The 20,668-nt window shown below is 38.9% G+C and overlaps 1 protein-coding gene across 5 annotated transcripts; it reads left to right on the forward strand.

The window, feature by feature from the left end:
- Positions 1 to 561: 561 nt before the first annotated feature.
- arf1 (ADP-ribosylation factor 1) lies at positions 562 to 20,607 on the forward strand. 5 transcript variants are annotated; one of them, XM_073049030.1, is made up of 7 exons: positions 563 to 792; positions 7,470 to 7,524; positions 9,047 to 9,193; positions 11,851 to 12,042; positions 15,540 to 15,650; positions 17,940 to 18,064; positions 18,999 to 20,607. In XM_073049030.1, exons 4-7 carry the CDS (start codon positions 11,895 to 11,897, stop codon positions 19,158 to 19,160), a joined length of 546 nt encoding a protein of 181 aa, XP_072905131.1. In that variant the 5' UTR covers positions 563 to 792; positions 7,470 to 7,524; positions 9,047 to 9,193; positions 11,851 to 11,894; the 3' UTR covers positions 19,161 to 20,607. The 5 variants fall into 5 exon arrangements, with proteins under 5 accessions (XP_072905150.1, XP_072905131.1, XP_072905141.1 ...); XM_073049049.1 differs by lacking the exon at positions 9,047 to 9,193 and having other exon boundaries at positions 562 to 792; XM_073049040.1 differs by lacking the exon at positions 7,470 to 7,524.
- Positions 20,608 to 20,668: the final 61 nt, after the last annotated feature.

Consider the following 20,668-nt stretch of genomic DNA (forward strand, 5'->3'; position numbering starts at 1 on the left):
TAATAATTCTGCTAGACGGAGGAGAGTGCTGGCAGAGGAGTTAGGTCTGGAATCCAAAAAGAAGCGTAGAGCTTTGAGGTCTTCCTGGTGGGGGATGAAGGTATATAGGGACTGGACATCCATGGTGAAAATAAGGTGATGGGGACCAGGGGACTTAAAATTATTGAAAAAAATCAGAGCAGGGTTTCCAACATCTGCATGCTCTCTTGACTCCAGACTTGCTGGCTCACAGCTCCAGTAAATGGCTACTGTAAATCGTCCCTCAGGGGTAATTGATGGGAATGTGGGGAACATAGAGCACAATGGAACTGTTTTCCTTTTTCTCCCCCTCAGAATTTTTACTTTTATTTCTGAATTCCTGCATCTTCAGTTTACTTTCGGGTTATATGTGTCATCGAGAAAAGTACAGCACAGTAACGGGCCCTTCGGCCCATCTATCAATCCTTTTCAACACCTGCCTCGCTCTCAGCAACAGCTCCTCCCTTTCAGGGTCCACAGCCTGCCGGCCTCTCCTCGCTGACCGCTTCCTGACCTGAACAGCCGCTGACAGAGAACGAAAATTACGAAATAAGCCTTCGAGGGTGGAGTGATTCTTTCTTCCTCTGATCACGGTTTGAATGACTTTGGCCGTCCTTGGGTTGCCGTAGCAACCGGCTGCCCTATCGACGTGACATCATCCCGTCGACCCCCCAACCCCCTCCCTTCCACTTTCTCCTTGACGTGGCGCAGAGAGAGGAGGCGAGCTCGAGCGAGCGAAGCTCGGAGTTTTCCCCCTTGTCTTTTTAAACCAAGGTGAGGGCGAGCAGGCGAGTGCCCGGGGCACGCTTGGCGCATTAAGCGGGAAGGGAAGCTCGCTGGCTTGCGAGAAGGAAGGGAGCAGAGGCCGGCGGCTTCAGTATTCGGTCGGGGAGAGGAAGGCCCGCTGTTCAGGTTCGGCGCGGCTGCGATTATCGGGCCGACAGGCTGCCATCACTTTTCCAGCGCCTGGCCTACCGAGCTCTCGGAGGATCGTGTCACGGTAGCTGCTTCGATGGATCGCCGGGTTTTTCCCGTCGAGCAGTCAAATTTCGTGGGGGGAGGGCGGTTTGGCCGTCTTTTTCGGGTCGCGATTTGAGAGTCGCCATCTTGGGTTATTGACTGGTTATGAGCTGGGGAGGGAGGCTGCCGCTTGTGAATGTGCTTCCGACGTGCCACCTGTTTCGGTATTGAAAGATTTCTCTCCTCCTTACAATATGCAGTAATTATATTCATATCTGTTTTAATGCGAAGGAAAAGAAAAGGCCGTTAGCTTCTCGGCTGATTCGATACGATCGGGCCAATCTTGTATTTTAACGCTATCTTCGGCATTTCATTTGATGCTTCTAATAGTTCAGAATTTTTTTTTTATTTTGAATTTAATCCGTGACCCCAGGACATTCGGGTAGAAAACTAGAAAAAAATTACCGAGTGTTGAAGAAATTTCTCAGAATTGGCCTTCACCTCATTTTGACATTACTATCTCCGGAGTTCCCGATTCCTCGGCCAGTGGAGATATCTCCTCATGTCCACTCTGTTAAGTCCTCTAAATATTTTATTGTTTTGAACGAAATGAACTTAAATTTGTTAAGAATAATCGCCTGAGTCCATTTTCTGTCTGTAGGACAGACCAGCCATTCTAGGAATCAGTGTGGAAAATTTTCTCTTGCGTCAAGTATTTTTTTTGGTAAGGAGAGTAAAATTGTAGCTCTTCTTACGGGTATGGTCTCAGCAAGGTCTCTTAAAATTGTAGTGAAGCATTTTTGTTTTTTCAATGAAATCATCTTGCATTAAAGGTGCCTGTTAACTATCAGTGACTTGTTTGGAAGGACGTTCAGGCCCCATTTGACCAGTATCCAACCTGTTGTCATTTTTGAGCTTTCAATGGATATCTTTGCATATTGCCATTTGAACACTATATGCAATGATGTTGTCTACTCATTCAGTTTGACTCCTATGGGTCTTTGTCACTACCTGCATTTCTACCTTGTTGACTGTCCTTGGCAAACTTGAAAATGAGGAATTTTGAAGAGGAATAGATAGTGGACAGCCGGCGCCTCTTCCCCAGGGCACCGCTGCTCAATATAAGAGGACATGGCTTTAAGGGTAAGGGGTGGGAAGTTCAAGGGGGATATTAGAGGAAGGTTTTTTACTCAGGTTGGTTGGTGCGTGGAATGCACTGCCTGAGTCAGTGGTGAAGGCAGATGCACTAGTGAAATTTAAGAGACTACTAGACAGGTATATGGAGGAATTTAAGGTGGGGGTTATCTGGGAGGCAGTGTTTTAAGGGTTGGCACAACATTGTGGGCTGAAGGGCCTATACTGTGCTGTACTATTCTATGTTCTATGTAATGTTTGGTTTCTTCAACCAAATTGCATGGTTGAGACCCAAGCATTTATCCCTATGGTACTGCTGTCAACCCAGGAAGCATCCATTTATTCCTTCTTTTTGCTTTTTAAAAATTTATTAATCAAAGAAACCGCAGCTAGTGTGAAAGCTTTGTAGTGGTTAACTTGTGTCTTCCTATTAAATAGCACTTTAGTGACATTGAAAAATGGTTATAATTACATGATGTACATATTTTGAAATCTTTCCGCACTATAAGCCCTCTGAATTCTCCAATCTGCAGATATTCTGCAACTATCACCCTTTTCTAGTGTGATTCCTTCCAAGTTATAATTACAGAAACAAATTCATCATAAAGTAATGGGACTAATATATAAAATTGTCATTGATTACACCATCCTTACTGAAAGAAAGATGTTACAGTATATGTTCACCTGGACAGCTTCCATTATCCATATAGTTGTTGAAGTTTATATGAAGCATAGTCAGTCTTGTTATATGCTCCCCATGAACAGACTCTCCTATCCTAATTCATCTCACTTCACCTAGAGAAATTCATGTTCTCTTGAAATATTTAAACCTTTAGATCAGTTACTCTTATTTGGTGGTGAGTTGCTACTGTTCCCTTTGAAAATGATTTTTTATATTAGATTCCTAAAGTTGGATTCTTCTCTCTTCCCCCCCCCCCCCCCCCATGAATATATTCGCTCAATAAAGTTCTTTGATAATTTTGTAAAACTGTATAATTGTTGTAGGGGAAATGATTCCAGTGCGTTTGGCCTACACTTCCTTAATAAGGAATCAAACTGTGGTTACAGTAATGACTACCACATCCTTATCACCAGGCTGCAAATAGTCCATAATGCAACTTGGTTAAGGATGAAAATTAAAAGAATGAAAGTTTGTAAGAGCTGAATAATAAAAGACATAGTAAACAAATTGCATGCAGGGAAAACAGATTGAAATATACTGCTTGCCCTTCAAGATAGTGGAAATATAATTAGTCAAAACTATTTCCAGTATAGAACTCAGTATATACTGAAAGCAGAACTACAGTTCTATTAAAAAGCATTGGGCAGTGCAGCTTATTGGTTAGCCATTTGTGTCCATGTTGACTTGTTCAAGAGGTTGCTTAAGACATAGAGATAGCAGTTCTGCAGATTCCTGAACATCTCACTATTTTGTAAAATCCACAATAAGTACTGAAGTCAGTACTACATAGCTCATTACTTTCAAACATTAGTTACTGTATGTGGAGACCATGCAGTAGCTGTTTTGTACCTTTCAAGGTATTGTAGATCAACTGGCAGTGTCACTTCCATAACTTTTTATGTTGATTGGCAAATAAATATTAGCTGGGATATTGGGAAAATCTGTAAGCTGACCTGCAATCTCTAGCAGGTCTATTTATGTCAACTTATTCAGAATTTTGATCATACTCTGTAGCATGTTCCTGAGCTCATCTTGCTGCAATATGCAAACCATTTGTGTATAGATTTGCTGAATATATTAAAAAACTACTGAAAACCCATGTTAAGATCAGTTGTACTACTGGTGTTGTCAAACTGTCAATGCTAAATTTTGGCTCATCTGTTGAGAAGGGGAAATTATAACTTGCAAATATCAGATTAATAGTGCATAGTTGGAAAGGACTTCTGATTTGACTGCTAGCTTATTTTGGATGCTCAAGTGCATCTCTTTCATAATAACAGATAATGAAATGGATACTTGAATGAAGGCTTTCAGGAGCAAAAGATAAGGAGTAAAGCATTTTTGGACATATAATCTGCTACTGGTGAGAGTTTTCAAACTAATTACAAATTCAGTCTTCCATTCAGTTTCATTTGAAATAATGATTTGCGAACTAGAGCTGGTTCTCAGTCATCAGATCAGATGTAGAGTATTTGTAATTATTTTACCTAACCATTATATTGGAAGCCTCTTTATTATTTTAAAACAAGAGATGGAGTTGACATGCTGTTACTTTGCAGAGTAGATGATTTCTTTCTGTATAGTTCAATGAAAAATGTATTATTTATATCTCTTGCTCTCCAATTCCCTGTTCTGTTGCCATTCTCCAATTCTTTTAGAGATGGGAACAGTTCAAGGATTTGCCAGTAAATCTGATTTGGTACTCTTCTTTCAAATAAACGCAAAATTAACTTGCACAATAAAGAGTGAAAAGATATTAATTCAAGTTGAGTTTCTTCTCAAATTATCCTTTGGACAATTTGATCAATTACACTGATCTAAACTTGTAATGCAGACTATTCACTACATCTTGTGGACTGTGGATTTTGAGAACTATTTCGCTGCTCCTGGGATGTATAGGACCAATCACATCCTTCCATTGTCACTATATTAAGTCATGAAATCATCAATTCATATTTTCCAATATATCCCATTTTGAGAATCAAAATACAGGTGCTGGAAATACAAAATTCAACCACTAAGTGCTAGAAACTTGCAGCAGATGAGGCTGAAGCTGGGAAGGAGTTAATGTTTCAGGTTTGAGACCCTCTATCAGAACAGATTCTAATGAAGGCTTTTTTTGATCAGAAATGTTAACTTTTATTTTTTCAAAGATGTAGCATTTTTTGATCTTTATCAACTGGAGGATCAATACTAACGTAGGAAGTGTTTTCTTTTAAATGTAGGTGTCTAGGTTGCTTTTAATTGTAGGCATGCATGATGGGGGAGATATTTTTGCCATGGGAATAAGCAAGTTGGGTTAGTGTGTCTAAATGGAATAAATGAGTGATAAACTTACCATGGACCTTTGCAGATTATGTGTGTATCTCCCAATCCAATGTCTACTGCACTCTTGAAAATTAATTTCTCCTTAAGAGTAAAACTAGCATTTAGTAAAGCAAACTAAAGCAACAGTTGTTGGAAATACTTATGTCAGATAGCAGTTATTGTTTCATGTCAGTGAGTTTTCATTGGTAAGTTCATTAACTACGGTAGTTCTTTAAAGGTATTCACTGGCTTGCTGATTATATCTGCTCTATGCAAATTTTGGCTCGGGAGATTACTACACTTAAATTTCTATAAGAAGATTTTGGCTATCATGTGAACAGTGTGCCACTGATATTTCTCTAAATGTGAGAAGATGTTACTTCCTATCTGACCATCCTACAATCAGAATCAGATTTATTATCACTGACATATGCCATGACATTGTTTTGTGGCAACAATACAGAAGACTTAAAAAGTTCCCTCAAGTTACAATAAAAATAGTACAAAAGAATGTAAGGTAGTGTTCATGGACTGTTTACAAATGCGATGGCAGAGAGGAAAAAACTGTTTCTAAAATGTTAAGTGCATGTCTTTAAGGCCCCTGTACCACATACTTGATGGTAGGAATGAGAGGGTTTCAAAATTGAAGCAGGCCATGCAATACACACAAAATGCTGGAGGAATTCATCAGGCTAGGCAGCATCGATGGAAAAGAGTACAGTTGACATTTCAGGCCAAGACCCTTCAGCAGGACTGGAGGAAAAAGAGAGGTCATGTTGCTTCCCTTGCCTGTTATGGTTTTCTACTAAAGCACTTAGTCTAGTTTAAGTGAAGCTGTTGTTTATTGAGGTTAGTTATTTGTTTTCAGAATAGTTTTATGTACTTTATTTTTGAAATAATTTGGCCAGTTTTAAAAGCTTGCATTGAATTTTACCTTAAAGCTGTCAGTGTTCATTGCCTCTCACTTGCTATTGTCTCATATTCTTAATAGATACTTTGATCTTTGGCATCAGTTTGATTAATCTATTTCATGCGGATTCTGGTTTTAATTGTGTAACTGTGGGCCAGGCAAACTGAACCAAGTACTGACTGGTGTACACTATTTACTCATCTTGATCTGACCAGCTCTGATTTGCCAATCTGTTTCGGATTTATTGTGTATATTATTGCTATAATCAGTTAATACTTCAAAAATGAAGCATATTGCTGCTTTGCAGACACCAGGGCATTCAGCAAAATGTGCTTTGACAGGCTGGTTTTAATAAATGAAGTTGCACCCAAGTTTCTTAGGCAGTGCTAAAACCCAAAAAAACACATTGAGGTTTTAATCAGCTCTTACTGAGATATCCACTGATCGATTTTGTTCCTATCCCCAATCATCAGTGTAATTTCTGATTGGACTGAAGTTGCTAGATGTGGTAATATGCAAAGTAAATTACAACATCTTGCCTTTGAGCAAGGCATTTTTCGCTGGTTTCTCTGCCAAGCTGGAACCTGTGACTCAAATTGGCTACTACTTTGATGATTAACACTGAGGGTGATTGCATGTTTGTGTGCCTGAAAATATTAGCGTAAGTATGATGAATTCCAGGGCAGATGGGATTGGCCAGCTGTGGTTGCCAACTCATCTAGAAGGACAATTCTGATCTCAAACCTCCACTGCTTTGCAACTATAACCACTCATGGGGAATGCTTTGGGGGAGTAAATAAACCCCATGGAAAATTCCAGAAGTGGAGTCCCTAAGTCAGTCTTACATTGAGTTCAACGCTGACTGGCAACACCTGCAACGCACTGGTGCCAAACTATATCAATCTGTGCCATTCCTTTAGATTAACCAGCTGTGTAGAGGGGGGAGCCAGCTGCTTGGGCAGCAGCTTGCTCTCTGTATCATACTGCCCTGGTTTGTGTATCCCATAGACAGCAGGGTGGAACAATCCCGACCAATGGAGGTCCTCTATGATAAATACACCTCCAAGTGAGTTTGTTTAGCAGACATTTGGCTTTCAGATCTGAGAGCTTAGCAAGGTTTGTGGATGGGAATTAGATTTTGTGTTAAAGAAACATGAACTAGTGAACCAGATCAAATGGTTAAATACAAATAAATTGCACAATCTTTTGTAGTACAAGATAACACCCACATTAAGCTGATTTCTAGATGGAAACAATGAAACTACTGAGCTATTAAACTTATTTCAAGTTATCTTCATTACTTCAGTTTGTAATATCTCTACTTGTAGTTTCCAAGACTATCCACAGTTACTGAGTGGCTAAATTACAAAAGAAGTTTGACTCACTATTTATATACTTAAAGACTGATCACTAACAATGACCCATATTCTCTGAAGATGGTTTGTGCTTTTTTTTCAGTTAGGCTTCCTATCCATTAGGCATTCGTGTTCTTCTGGTTCAACGGTTCAAAAGAGCAAGTATCACTGTTTATATTTTCTTCAAACTTTCTATTTCAATTTCCCTTGCATTGTTACTGTTCCTCAATTATCTTTGCTTCCTCTTCATGTTTAATTTCCTTTTATTCAGAAATTGTATTTTTTCAACTTTTTGTTTTTAAGTTATCTTTATTTTGTTTCCACTTGTTTGAAAATTTCTAAATGCCAAAATGGACCTACTTTTCTGTACCATTGATTTGCTTATTACTAAATTTTGCCTTTCTTCTTGTATTGAGACTAATTAGTGTCTACTGATCATTTCCAATCTGTTAAACTAACTTACTATTTCTTAACCACAATAAATAATGGATTTTGTCTTAACCTAGCCTTTTTCAGTAGCATGAATGCCCCACTTGAAAATATTGTGATTTTGAAAAGTCAGTTATCTATAGAAACTGAAGTCTTTATTTTAGATACTATGTTGTACGGACACCATTTATTTCCCCAATTTTTGAGCCTTTATTGTATCTGAATTTATTTGTTTATACACTAATAGCATTTTGATTTATCTTTTATTGCTGCTTTGTTTTGGAATGTGGGCTCAGCTATAATACAGAAGTTTTTTCACTTTCTGTTCTGACGTTAAGATCCTGCTCCTTTTTTCCATAAGATTTAAGTATTGCCTTTTTCACACTCTGAGAATGTGAATTCTTCTTCCTGCTTTAGCTGGGCAGTCATGCTGATGTTCCTAATCATAAGTCCCCTTATCCTCACAACATCAAAACCTTTTACAGCACCCTTAAAATTTTGTCATTCAGCTACTTCTGCAAAGGTCCATCTTCTGGTTGTATTGGTAATTCCAACAGAAACAGTAACTTATGGAATTCATGAATTAATTCATTAATGCTTAACACTGGGCTAGTGGCTATTGCTTGTATTTTTACACTCACCATAGGCACTGTTTCTTTAGTGTGGAACAGGCTCTTCCAATCCAACAAGCTATGCCACCCAGCAACCCCCCTATTTTATCCTAGCCTAGTGACAGGACAATTTACAATGACCAAATAACCTACTAACCAGTACATCTTTGGGCTTTGGAAAGAAACCAGAGGAAACCATGTGGTCACAGGGAGAATGTATAATAAACTCCTAAGAGATGGCACCAGAATTGAACTCCAAACTCTGACCGGAGCTGTAATAACTTCGAGCTAACTGCCATGCTACCATGGCACCCCTATTTTTTTTTTAACTCATTACACCTAAATTTGGAAAGAAGGGAGAGAGAAATCTGCAAAAACTTCCCTCCAGAGCTGCTTCAGTTGCTAAATATATAATTGTGGTACAAATGTCTGTGGTTACCTCCAGTTAACCAGCTTGCTTACAGAAGAAAATGTGTGTGCATTTACATTTTCTTTGAAGAATGTAGAACTGACATTGAAGGAGATGGTGCTAGCAAACAATGTGACTAAAGGCAGTTCACAAGACTGCTTATTTTACTACTTTCAAATATGATTCTGCTACTGTTCGAACCTGTGATTTATTTAAATGGTGTGTTTTCAGGCCAGTTCAGCAATCTGGCACTTGGCAGTCTCCAAGGAAGTTCAATGAGATTTCAAGCATTGTGTGGCCTGGAGTCCATGATTGACTCCATATCTCGCTGATTAAAGCATCAAATAAGATTGAAATTAACAAGGACGAGAGTGGAAGGCAAGTGGATATTCAGCGCTGTCTACGTGCATTTGACTCCCCCTCCACCCCCACCCCACTTTTAATAAATTTGAATTGATTGGGCTGGTGTATAGGCCATTCACCTTGAAGATCTGGACTTCATTGATACATGTTTCAAATGTCTCTTTTTATTTTGACTTTCTCGTGAAAATGAACAATTTGAAAAGCTTCACATTATTAATTACTCAAATTTTGAAGACTCTTAAAATCACCTTATTTTCCTTGATGAAGATATATTAGTTATCATGAATGTGCATTACTACAAACTCAGACAAGCATTATAGGCCAACTTAAGTTTACTCTGCCTTTAGATTTACAGAAACAAACCATGGGGAATATAGTGCAGTATTAAACCCACTCTTTACCATAATATTAGGCAAACATTTTGATATGAATGAATATTTTATGAGGACCCAAAGGATTTGTTCCACTGGTGACGTGGAAATCTATCCCATGGGCTTTTATATTGATGTATTGTGTTTCCACTAGATTGTAATTGAAGCATGTAATATTTAGTATGTGAACTAAGAACACCTGTCAATGTAACTTAAGAATTTGTCTTTCTCAGCGTTATCATGGGAACTGGGTGAATTCCTCATGGCCATAGATCTGTTATTGTGATAACTGTTGGGCAAATACGTTCATGAAGTAAGATAGTAACTTGCATTTGTATACGTTTACCAAAGGAGGAGGTTGGATGGTAGCTCAGTGGTTGGCATAACGCTTTGCAGCACCAATGATCCCAGTTCAATCCCTACCACTGTCTTTAAGGAGTTTGTGCGTTCTCTACTTGACCACATGGTTTTTTTCTGGGTGCTCCATTTTTTATCCACATTCCAAAGACATATAGGTTAGTGTTAGTAAGTTGTGGGTACATTATGTTGGTGCTGGAAACATAGCCACATTTGGAGGCTGCCCCCATCACCTCCTGGATTGTTGGTATTCAGTGTATGTTTCAATGTACATGTAACAAATAAAGCTTTGTCACGTTTTAAAGCATAAAAGCAGTGTTCCAAAGTAGTACTATATAGAGTACAAATATAGTACTCTACACTAAAGGGTGTAGTAGGATTGGTGTAAAAAAGCTTGCTGTGTTTTGAGAGGATATGCATTTGGTAGATTATTGAGTTTGGAGTGTAGCCAGCTGTAGTCACATCTGCCGGAATCAGGTAAAAAGTAGGATTTACAAAACACGTATATAATTTCATGAACTATGTGCCTTTGGTTGGAATCTGCAAATTTGTTGGAAGTTTGGGATGAGACCATTCAGATCACAAAAGGCTTTAAGGATGAGGCTAGATTTAAAGTTTTGGACAGGAGCCAGTATAGATCGTAATGGAAAAAATGTGAAAAGTGAGCAATATTTGGTGCTGAGTTGCTGTAATTTTCTTAGTGAGCCCTATGGGGTCTAACCTTGCATATAGAAAGTCATCTCAGTTCAAACAGTGCTGAAGGAGATGTTGGAAGTCACCATTGACCAGAAATTTGACCTGAATAGCCACTTAAATATTGTTTGCAAGAGCAAACAAGGAACTGAAACCTCAAAGTCACTCCACCATCTCTAAGGCATAAATTAAGTAAAAGAATACTCTGCTTTGTCCTGGTAAATGTAACTGCAACAATGCAATAGAAAGTTTAAATTCTAGCAGACTTGTGAGACTGCAGATGCTGGAAGAATCTGCATTGTCAGTAGAAGATTACTTTGGAAACTGACAAAACCATATCTCAAGCGATCGCTGCTGTGATTATGTTTTGAAATTTAAGTGTAAACAGTTCTATTTTTAAAGACTTGGTTTTGTTTAATTAATTAACTTTCTAGTTGTGGCTGTTTCTCCTTAATAATTTAGAGGCCTTTTTAAACTATCAGACTTGTGAAATCCAAATAGCAGAAATAAACAGCAAATAGGAAATGTAATCGGGGCTTGCGGCCATGATTAGAGCACTGCTGGCGTTGTATTTGTGCACACATTTGAAATATATTCCTTGATCTGGTTCTTATTTCTGCTGACAGGCTGAAGTTGGTATCAGGTTAAACCCATCCCCAGCATACACTATAGGTAGTCCCTGAATAATACAATTCATTAGTTGTGCTCTAGTAGCGTTAGATTTATTGTCATAATGAATTATATTCAAGGTCCTTGTTCATTTACAGAAGTATAATTGTACTGGATCTAATTCAGAAAGGCAGATCTTGAGAGACCCATTATCAGCAGGATCTGCTTTAACATGTCTTGGGTGACCCAGATCAAATTTCTGGAGGAACTACAATAGAGGGGCAGTCACGTGTTCTTTCTTCACATGTGCCCAAACAATAAAACATGAAAATTAAACCTTTGGTGTCACCCTGCGTAGAGCTATCAACCAACATCTGAAAGGTGTCTGGGTGAAGTTAATTGGAATGTGGTGGGAAATAGAATTGGATTCGGGTACAGTGCATGTGCACTCAGTGGGCTGAAGGGCCTGTGTCCATACCATATGACAGGTTGAATGTTCAAATGTAGCTGCATCCCACTGCATATGATGACTGGAGCAGATTTTTTCTAATTTACGCTGAAAATAGTGCTGTTGCAAATGTTTTGTGCCATTAGTTGTTTTTCTGCATTTGGTGCCTGACATGTTTTGTTATTTTCTTTCAGATAAATAATTGTGTCCTTGGTGTGTCCAATCAAACACTGCAAATATGGGGGGGTTTCTTAGCACTATGTTGAAATCTCTGTTTGGAAGAAAAGAAATGCGTATTCTCATGGTGGGCCTGGATGCAGCTGGCAAGACCACCATTCTGTACAAACTCAAACTGGGTGAAATTGTAACCACTATTCCCACCATAGGTAAGTGAGTTGTCAGAATTTAATACATGGAGACATGATATAATAGAGATGTTGTAACTTAAGTTGCACGTGGTGGACATTACAATTAAAAACTCAGTGCTCTAATTGTCCAGTTAATGCAGGATATGTAGAAAGCTTGATATTTACAGTATTTCCAGCATTTCATGGTTTTATTTGAAGTATTATTTGTAAGAGTACACCCTAGCCACCAATGAAGGAGAATGTTAGTAAGGAGCAGATATACAGGAAAATTGAAGGTGTGCAAAGGGCGTACTGATCATAGTGAGGGACTTCAACTATCCGTATCCAGCAGAGAGGGAAAAGAGTTGATGAAAGATAGGAACATAGAGTAGTACATTACTGGGAAGGCAATTCATCTCACAATATTGTGCCCGTCTTGCCAATTTGTACTAAATATCCTCCTGTGTATCATCCACGTCGCTCCATTCCCTTTGTATTCATGTGTTAACCTCAAAAAGCCTTAAATTCAACCAAAATGATTCTATTACAATCACTGGTAACCTGTTGCAGCAACCTACTACCCTCATATCGCTTTTAAATTCCACCCCCACCCTAACTTAGACAATGTGAGGGTGGTAGGTGTCTATAAAAGGTTAACAGTGATTGCAGTGGGATCAGTTTGATCTTTTGGTGTTTCATAATTCTACTCGTGGTGGAGGGGCGGAAGATTTGGATATATACCCTATCTTTGGTTTTCTTTTAAAATTATAAAAGGCAATCAGGTCTCCTCTCAGCCACCAATACTCTAGGGAGAGCAGCTGAATTTGTCCAACCTCTCCTTGTAGGTTAGACCTTTTCTGCACCCTCTCTATATCCTTACTATAATGGGGCAAACCAGTACTCGAGTTGTGGTCTAAAGTTTTATATAGCTACAGCACAACTTCTTATAACTCCTACTAATAAAGGCAAGCACATGTGCCATTCAACTTTTTAATCACCTTAATCCACTTGTGTAGCCACTTTAAATGAACTATAGACATAGACCCCAGAATCCCTCTATGAAGAGCTCTATTATCTGTATACATTTTCCTTTCACTTCATCTTCTCAAGTGCAACAACTCACTTGCCCAGATTAAACCCCATCTGCCACTTCTCAGCCTGTATCTGTAACTGATCAATACATTTAGTCCTTTACACTGTCTACAGCTCCACTAATCTGCAAGAATGCAAACTTGATCAACCCAAGTACATTTTCATCCAAATCATTGATTTGGTCCCAGCACTGATTCTTGTGGAATGCCACCAGTACGCCCTCCAGCGAGGAAAGGCAACTTCCACCCGTACTGCCTTCTATTGGGCAATCTGGTTTGCGATCTAAATTTGCAATTCGCCCTGGATCTGCATGCTTTTTTTCCTAAGTCAATCTACTATAATGGATTTTATCAAATGATAGATAGATAGATACTTTATTCATCCCCATGGGGAAATTCAACTTTTTTCCAATGTCCCATACACTTGTTGTAGCAAAACTAATTACATACAATACTTAACTCAGTAAAAAAAAATATGATATGCATCTAAATCACTATCTCAAAAAGCATTAATAATAGCTTTTAAAAAGTTCTTAAGTCCTGGCGGTAGAATTGTAAAGCCTAATGGCATTGGGGAGTATTGACCTCTTCATCCTGTCTGAGGAGCATTGCATCGATAGTAATCTGTCGCTGAAACTGCTTCTCTGTCTCTGGATGGTGCTATGTAGAGGATGTTCAGAGTTATCCATAATTGACCGTAGCCTACTCAGCGCCCTTCGCTCAGCTACCGATGTTAAACTCTCCAGTACTTTGCCCACGACAGAGCCCGCCTTCCTTACCAGCTTATTAAGACGTGAGGTGTCCCTCTTCTTAATGCTTCCTCCCCAACATGCCACCACAAAGAAGAGGGCGCTCTCCACAACTGACCTATAGAACATCTTCAGCATCTCACTACAGACATTGAATGACGCCAACCTTCTAAGGAAGTACAGTCGACTCTGTGCCTTCCTGCACAAGGCATCTGTGTTGGCAGTCCAGTCTCACTAGAGCCCACATAAGTAACATGCACTTGCTTGTCCTCATGAAACTCCTTTGTCACCACCTCAAAACCATGCTTATTGTTTCTAAACAAGCTATGTCTTTCCAAATGTGCATAAATCCTATCCGTCATATACTCAGATGATGTGAGGATCACTGGTTAAGAATTATGTGGATTGTCCCCATTTTTGGCGCAAAGGCACATTTGCTATTCTCTTGTCCTCTGGGACATCACTTTTTGTTAGTTTAGAAAGATCTGTCAAAACACCAGCAATCTCCTTGCCTGCTTTCAATATTCTCAGAGACTGAGGTACTGCATATGTGGTATCAGATGTGGTATTCCTCTTCATCATAGGAAGATGAGATGGCTATGGATAAAGGACATACAAAAAAGGCCACATGCTTAGTGTACAAGTCGTCCAAGCATTTGAGAGAAACCTGGGAGAAAATAGTGGAGGCTGAGGTTGGAATCTTGGTTGAGCTTGGTTATTACAGAACAGACAGTATAAACTTAGCATTGGGAGAAATGCCAAAACCAAATATACGGGATGGAGTTTCATTAATTTGAGCAAACTTGAATTGATTAGAGAAGACCAGCATAATTTGATTAAAAAGTCAAATTGATAGTTTTTAGGGTTAATAAGAAAAACAGTCTGTGTGGTGTACATAGGCCTCATAATGTATTTTATCATGGCATTTAATTTGCTGGTCTGCTTTTCTTGGTACGAACTGATGTCTTGAGCTAGGATTTAGGGAGCACAACCTCCAAATTTACAAATGTCACCAAGCTTGGAGGCATGGTGAACTGAGAGAGTGATTTTAAAAAAAAATTCAAAGGATATCTATGCTAGTGGAATGATGGCAAAATTAATTTGTATTTTGATTAGATAAATGAGAAAACACTTATGAAATGGTTACAAGAACACAGATCTGGGAGCATAGTTTGTCGTAATGGTGTAGTCGTCATCATTATATACCATGTTGTATGACGTAGGCAATCATGGTCTGATGACCATGCTTATTGGCCACCTTCTGGGCACTGTCTTTACAAGACGGGTGACCCCAGGCATTATTGATACTCTTCAGAGATTTGTCTGCCCAGTGTCAGTGTTTGTATACCCAGCATTTGGTGATATGCACCAGCTGCTCTTATGGCTTAATGTGACCCTGATCAGGGGCTAAGTAAGTGCTGTACCTTGCGCAATGGTGACCTGCAGGCTAGAGGATTTAATGTTCATTCCGCCACCCAACTGATGGCAGATTAAGTTGAGAAAATTGTTTAAGTGGAGGATACCAAATGCTGTTTTTTATGAGTAGAGGTTAGGAATAAGGTTGTATTGGAAAAGTTTTCATTGTTGAAGGAATTGGAGCTGTCAGCTAATCAAGATTGAATGTTAAAGGTATTGAATTGAAGGGCTGACGATGGTACATTCAACAGAGTTGTTATAAGCCTTTTTTATTTCTTAGGTTTCAATGTAGAAACAGTGGAATACAAAAGCATTAGCTTTACTGTATGGGATGTGGGTGGTCAAGACAAAATCCGTCCACTTTGGCGCCACTACTTCCAGAACACACAAGGTGAGTTCAGATTGCTGTTTTTTTAAAATATTCCACAAAAATACCTTTGTTCACTGGCTTTTCATTTGAGAGAAAATTTATCTAAGTAGATGAATTTAGACTTTGCATGCTTAGACAGCAGCTCTTTAGGATCCAGGATGATTTGCCTCCATTCTGGTTCTGAGGTGACCTCCCACCTTTGCCGTGATGCCAGAGGCTAATGGGACAATGTTTTAGAATGTTGAATAATGTGCTGCTTCTGTCATTTACATTGGATTTCTATGTGCTTCCAAAGTTTGAACTGGCTACTTTCAATACAGTTGAGTGCTCCATTTGTACAGTCAATGACTAGAGATCCCTAGGAGTATTAGGAATATTTTCATTTTTAAGGAGGCCGTGAGTACACCTTTTAATCTTCTGCCCACCTGGTAGTCCGTTCCCATGGCGAAGCTCTGATATAGCAGACTCGATGGGCCACATAGCCTAATTATGTTCCCATGCCTTAAGATATTGTGTTTACTTTGAGAGTCTGGTGTCATGCAACTGAACATCACATGACAAATGAGGCTGGCTGAGTGTAATTATAGCTTCAGAGGGGTATTGGCCTGAGAGAGAATGTTGACATGTTTTTTCTTCTAGTAGATTGAAGGTTTCATGATGATCTAGATTTCAGAAGTGTATAGATTTGTAGCTTTCAATGCTAAAACCATGAGTTCTTTGAGGGATTTGAGTTTTTGACTTTCAGTCATACTTATACAAAGACCATACTGGTAAACTCAAGGTAATAGTATATTTCATCATCACTATCTGTCTTCACTGAGGGACATGGGAAGTGATGTTTTCCAGATTATCATTGTGAACCTTTGTTATCATAGGTTTTGAGGGGGCAGTTCGTAGATGACCTCTACAGACTCTCATTTATTGCAGAGAACAAGTTTGGCTTAAAGCTTGGCTTCTGAATGTGCACAAAGAAAATGATTGTACATGTACTGCAGTGGAACAGTTGAGTTTAGGGTGACTTTTATACTGGAGATGAAATGGGTTTTTTCCCCATTAGTGCTGTAGATTAGTTTTATTTATTACAGTTGGGTTGAAACATTACCCAGATAGATTTGGGAGATGGAGAGCTGGTTTTAAATACATTGGGCCATCAGTCGGACCACCCATGTTTGACACTAGTCTTATTAAGATTTGCTTTATATAGTTAAGATGCTTGCATTCTATTGTGAAGTAAAAAGGTAGAAATAAAATTTTAGTGGGCAAAGTAGTGTTTTACAAGATCAAAGGGTTTAGAAAACGGCTTGTACATTGGTGCTGCTCACTGCAGTTCAGGGACTGGCTTTTCAGCTACCAAGGAGGCATATGAGAGCAGGGAGACCCTTCCGTAATGGCCACCATTAAATTAGCGCTGATGATGCGGCTCCTAGGGTTCACACCAATATAGGTAAGTGTGGTAGCTAGCTTTTCCCTTGACTTGGTGATCTTGGGAGACTGACAAAGGCACCTGTCAAATGACTAGACCATCCAACTTTTTTCAGCTGGCTTAAAATATCCATTGGGCATCTGACTAAAGTCTACCGTTTTATTTTAAATTGGATTTGATACAAACTTTTACTGAACAAATGACTGCTTACTAGCTGAAGGACAAGTGAAGATGCAGACCAGGTGACATTTACAACTTGCTGTCCTGTTTTTCAAGATGTTTTATAGCCTAGTATTTGTTAACATAGGTATTGATGATGAGTAATTAATTGAGAATGTTGAAGATTCAACTCAATTGGCCCTGATCAGTTTTAAGATGGGCACCAATGTCTCTCTGGACCCCACACTGATCATTTACAATCTAAGGGCTTAGATGTCCATCATTAGCTCAAGCCCTACCTGAGCCATTGTTAAAAATAGTGCTTTCTGCACTTTACTTCCCTCTACCCTGCAAAATACAGTCCCCTCTTCATACTGATTTCTCTACAGCATAAGCTACCTATAATACAAGTCAGGGCCTTAGCAATCCTGGCTGGGTCACCTGGGAAAATGTGTCTGATGTTGAAAGACTCAGAACACCCACTGACCCCAGGTTACATCACTGATGTGTCCCAGTGCATCCTACGATATATCTCAGCAGCATTATAAATGTCCCAGACCAGAGATTTGTTTCTTATTAATTAAATATTCATTGACATCAGATTTTGTCATTTGGGCACAGATCTCATAATGGCCCTTAATGGGATATTTATATTATGACAGCAGAAAAAGCTTGGGGTGGGGTGAGGAACTGTTTTCTTGTTACATCTTCTTGTTGCTGGGTTCCAGGTTTGATTTTTGTGGTTGACAGTAATGACAGGGAGAGAGTGAATGAAGCTAAGGAAGAATTGATGAGAATGCTTGCTGAAGATGAGCTCCGAGAGGCTGTGTTGCTACTTTTTGCAAATAAACAGGTGAGCAAATAGCTGCAGTTATTACAAATAATGGACAGTGGGGCTGAGAAAAAGTTAATCATGATTGAATATGGCTGAGTAAACAGGATGGTCCAAATGGCCTAATTTCTGGTTCTCTATTTTATGAACATATAATTACAGTACTGGGTAGCATATGTGGACAAAAAGCCACCAACCTAATTAATTGGTAAACCATATCTGGAAACTGAAGTGTAAATTTTATTATTCTGATTAGTTGGATATGTTTGTTTATTGGCATGAGCTATATGAGTGCTTGTTTATCACATGTATTCTCTATTCAGTTTTGTCATTTTTGAAGTGAATGATGTCTCCATTTTAACTGTGTTGGTAGATATGTTAGTTCTGGTATGCTCACATGATTCTTTCAAATGCATTTTCCCTATTGATCTTCATCAAATTTTATAGATGCATCACAGCTTGATAATGCAACTACTCTACTGAAAAAAACATAGAATAGTGAATGCCATGTAGCCCATCATGCAAACCAACCTCCCCTTCATTAAGTTTGTCTATACTTTCTGCTGATTGAAAAGCTGCTAACAAAATCAAGGAACCCTTCTGCCCTGAGTACTCTCTCCTCTCACATCAGGAGCAAGGACCACTAAACCTAAAGACAGCCTCTATCCCACTGTTATCAAACTCTTGGGTGGACCTCTTGTACACTAAAGATTAACTTTTGATTTCCCAATCTACCTGCAATAGACTTTGTCTGTAATTGTAACACGATTTTGCATTTTTTTACTACCTTGATGTAATTACGTATGGTATAATCTGTCTTGATATCATGTAAATCAAATTTTCACTATCTCAGTACTTGTGACAATAATAATTAGCATTACTAAAGCTGTCACAGTGATATTGATCAGCCTAGAACTAAATGTGATGCTGTTTCCAATTGTTCTTCTGTTTTCAGGATCTGCCTAATGCAATGAATGCTGCAGAGATCACTGATAAATTGGGTCTGCATGCACTCCGCCAGAGGACCTGGTTTATCCAGGCAACCTGTGCAACCAGTGGCGATGGTTTATATGAAGGACTGGAATGGTTGTCCCAGCAGCTTAAAAGTAACAAATAATTCCTTTCTTCCTTCCTACCCACCACTCTTCCTCCCTTTATTTCTGCTTCATTATGTCGTATGGCAACTGCTACTTTGTGGTATTGGGTGCCAGGAACCTGCTTCATTATATCTGATCACTAGAACTATAAATAACACCATACTGTATGGGTGAGAAGTACAGACTTGAAAGCAAATGTGGTTTCTTATTTAAAATGTGTATATATTGTCCCTTTTTGTAACGAGGCAGTTTCCTGCTACTCCTATGCAATATTTACCCCATGATTGTTCTGTTTCCTTTAAGGTTCATATTGACATGTAAGAATTTAGTGTAGAAAGGGGACAAACTGAGCTTGGAATTGGGAGTTGAATGCACTCCCAACAGTACAATGTACAAAGTCTCATAAGAGATTTGCTTTACAAGCTCTTAAATGGGGCTTTCCTGCAGTTTGGGGCATGGCTTTTGATGGAGGGAGGGAACTTGCATCTGACCTTTATTGATTTTTCTGCTCGTCTTCCCTCATTGCCCAAAGCTGGAATTTCAGCAGTGAAGGATTGCTTGTATTTTTGGTTTTAAAACTGCCAACACACTTCAATGATTTCTGGGTTCAGATTCTCTTGCACTTCTGTGAGTTGGTCTCAATTTAAAGCTTATTTGAACATCCCTTTCCTAGACCTATGGAGGCTGGAATTGAAGTTCAGAATAAAAAGACTTGTAACCTACTTTATCTGCCTTTTTGAATAATTTAAAGTCAAACTCAATGGCTTGATTTAATCACTCAGATCGATTTTCAATTTATTTTAGTGAAAAGCTGAAGGTTTCATCATCTGGGGACCACTTAACTTCAAAAAACATGAATTGCATTGGGGAAGAGATAATTAGTGAACACAGCAAATTTTGAGTGGTTACCTGAAATGCCAGGAATTTTGCCTGTTCAATTCCTGACTTTTCCTTTGTGGCTTACCCCCTACCAAAGTGGTAAACTGATCACAGCATGCAGGCACTGTTGGGTCAGATGGAAAGGTTTTTTTTGGGTTTTGTTAGCTTGTCCCATGGCTGATGTAGCAAGTATCAATGTCATTGAATGCACCTAAGCCCCTAACCTTCTTTGCTTTTCCCAATGTGTGGAAACTACATGTGTGCGTCATTCCATTTTAGGTATTGCGCAAGACATTGTATTGCCATCAATTCCATTTCCCTTTTCTCCCATACCATTCTCCAAACCTGCAGAACTCATCTGATTATAAATACTGTAAGGCCTTGATTTGCCAGTGTTTAAAGCTTTTAAAACCAGCTGAGAAACTGGACAGTAAATACTTGAGTCTGATCAGGTTGAGTTATTGATGTGAAGTTGATCCTTTCATTACACTACTAATCAGATGTTTTGTATACATTTCAACTTTCATTTTGACAAAAGCACTGTAATTAAAGCTACTGTTAGAATAAAATCTAAGATTAAGAACTTGATTCCTGCACTTGTTGCAATTTTTAATGCATATGACTTTGGTAGAGAAATTTTCTTGTACTG

The sequence above is a fragment of the Hemitrygon akajei genome, chromosome 1, assembly GCF_048418815.1.
Source record: "Hemitrygon akajei chromosome 1, sHemAka1.3, whole genome shotgun sequence".
Taxonomy (NCBI): Eukaryota; Metazoa; Chordata; class Chondrichthyes; order Myliobatiformes; family Dasyatidae; genus Hemitrygon; species Hemitrygon akajei.

Excerpts from the sequence above, each read along its gene's own strand:
- arf1 (XM_073049049.1), top strand. The coding sequence starts at position 11,895 with ATGGGGGGGTTTCTTAGCACTATGTTGAAATCTCTGTTTGGAAGAAAA. Across the intron at positions 12,043-15,539 it reads AACCACTATTCCCACCATAG|GTTTCAATGTAGAAACAGTG; the intron begins GTAAGTGAGTTG and ends TTTATTTCTTAG. Across the intron at positions 15,651-17,939 it reads CTACTTCCAGAACACACAAG|GTTTGATTTTTGTGGTTGAC; the intron begins GTGAGTTCAGAT and ends GCTGGGTTCCAG.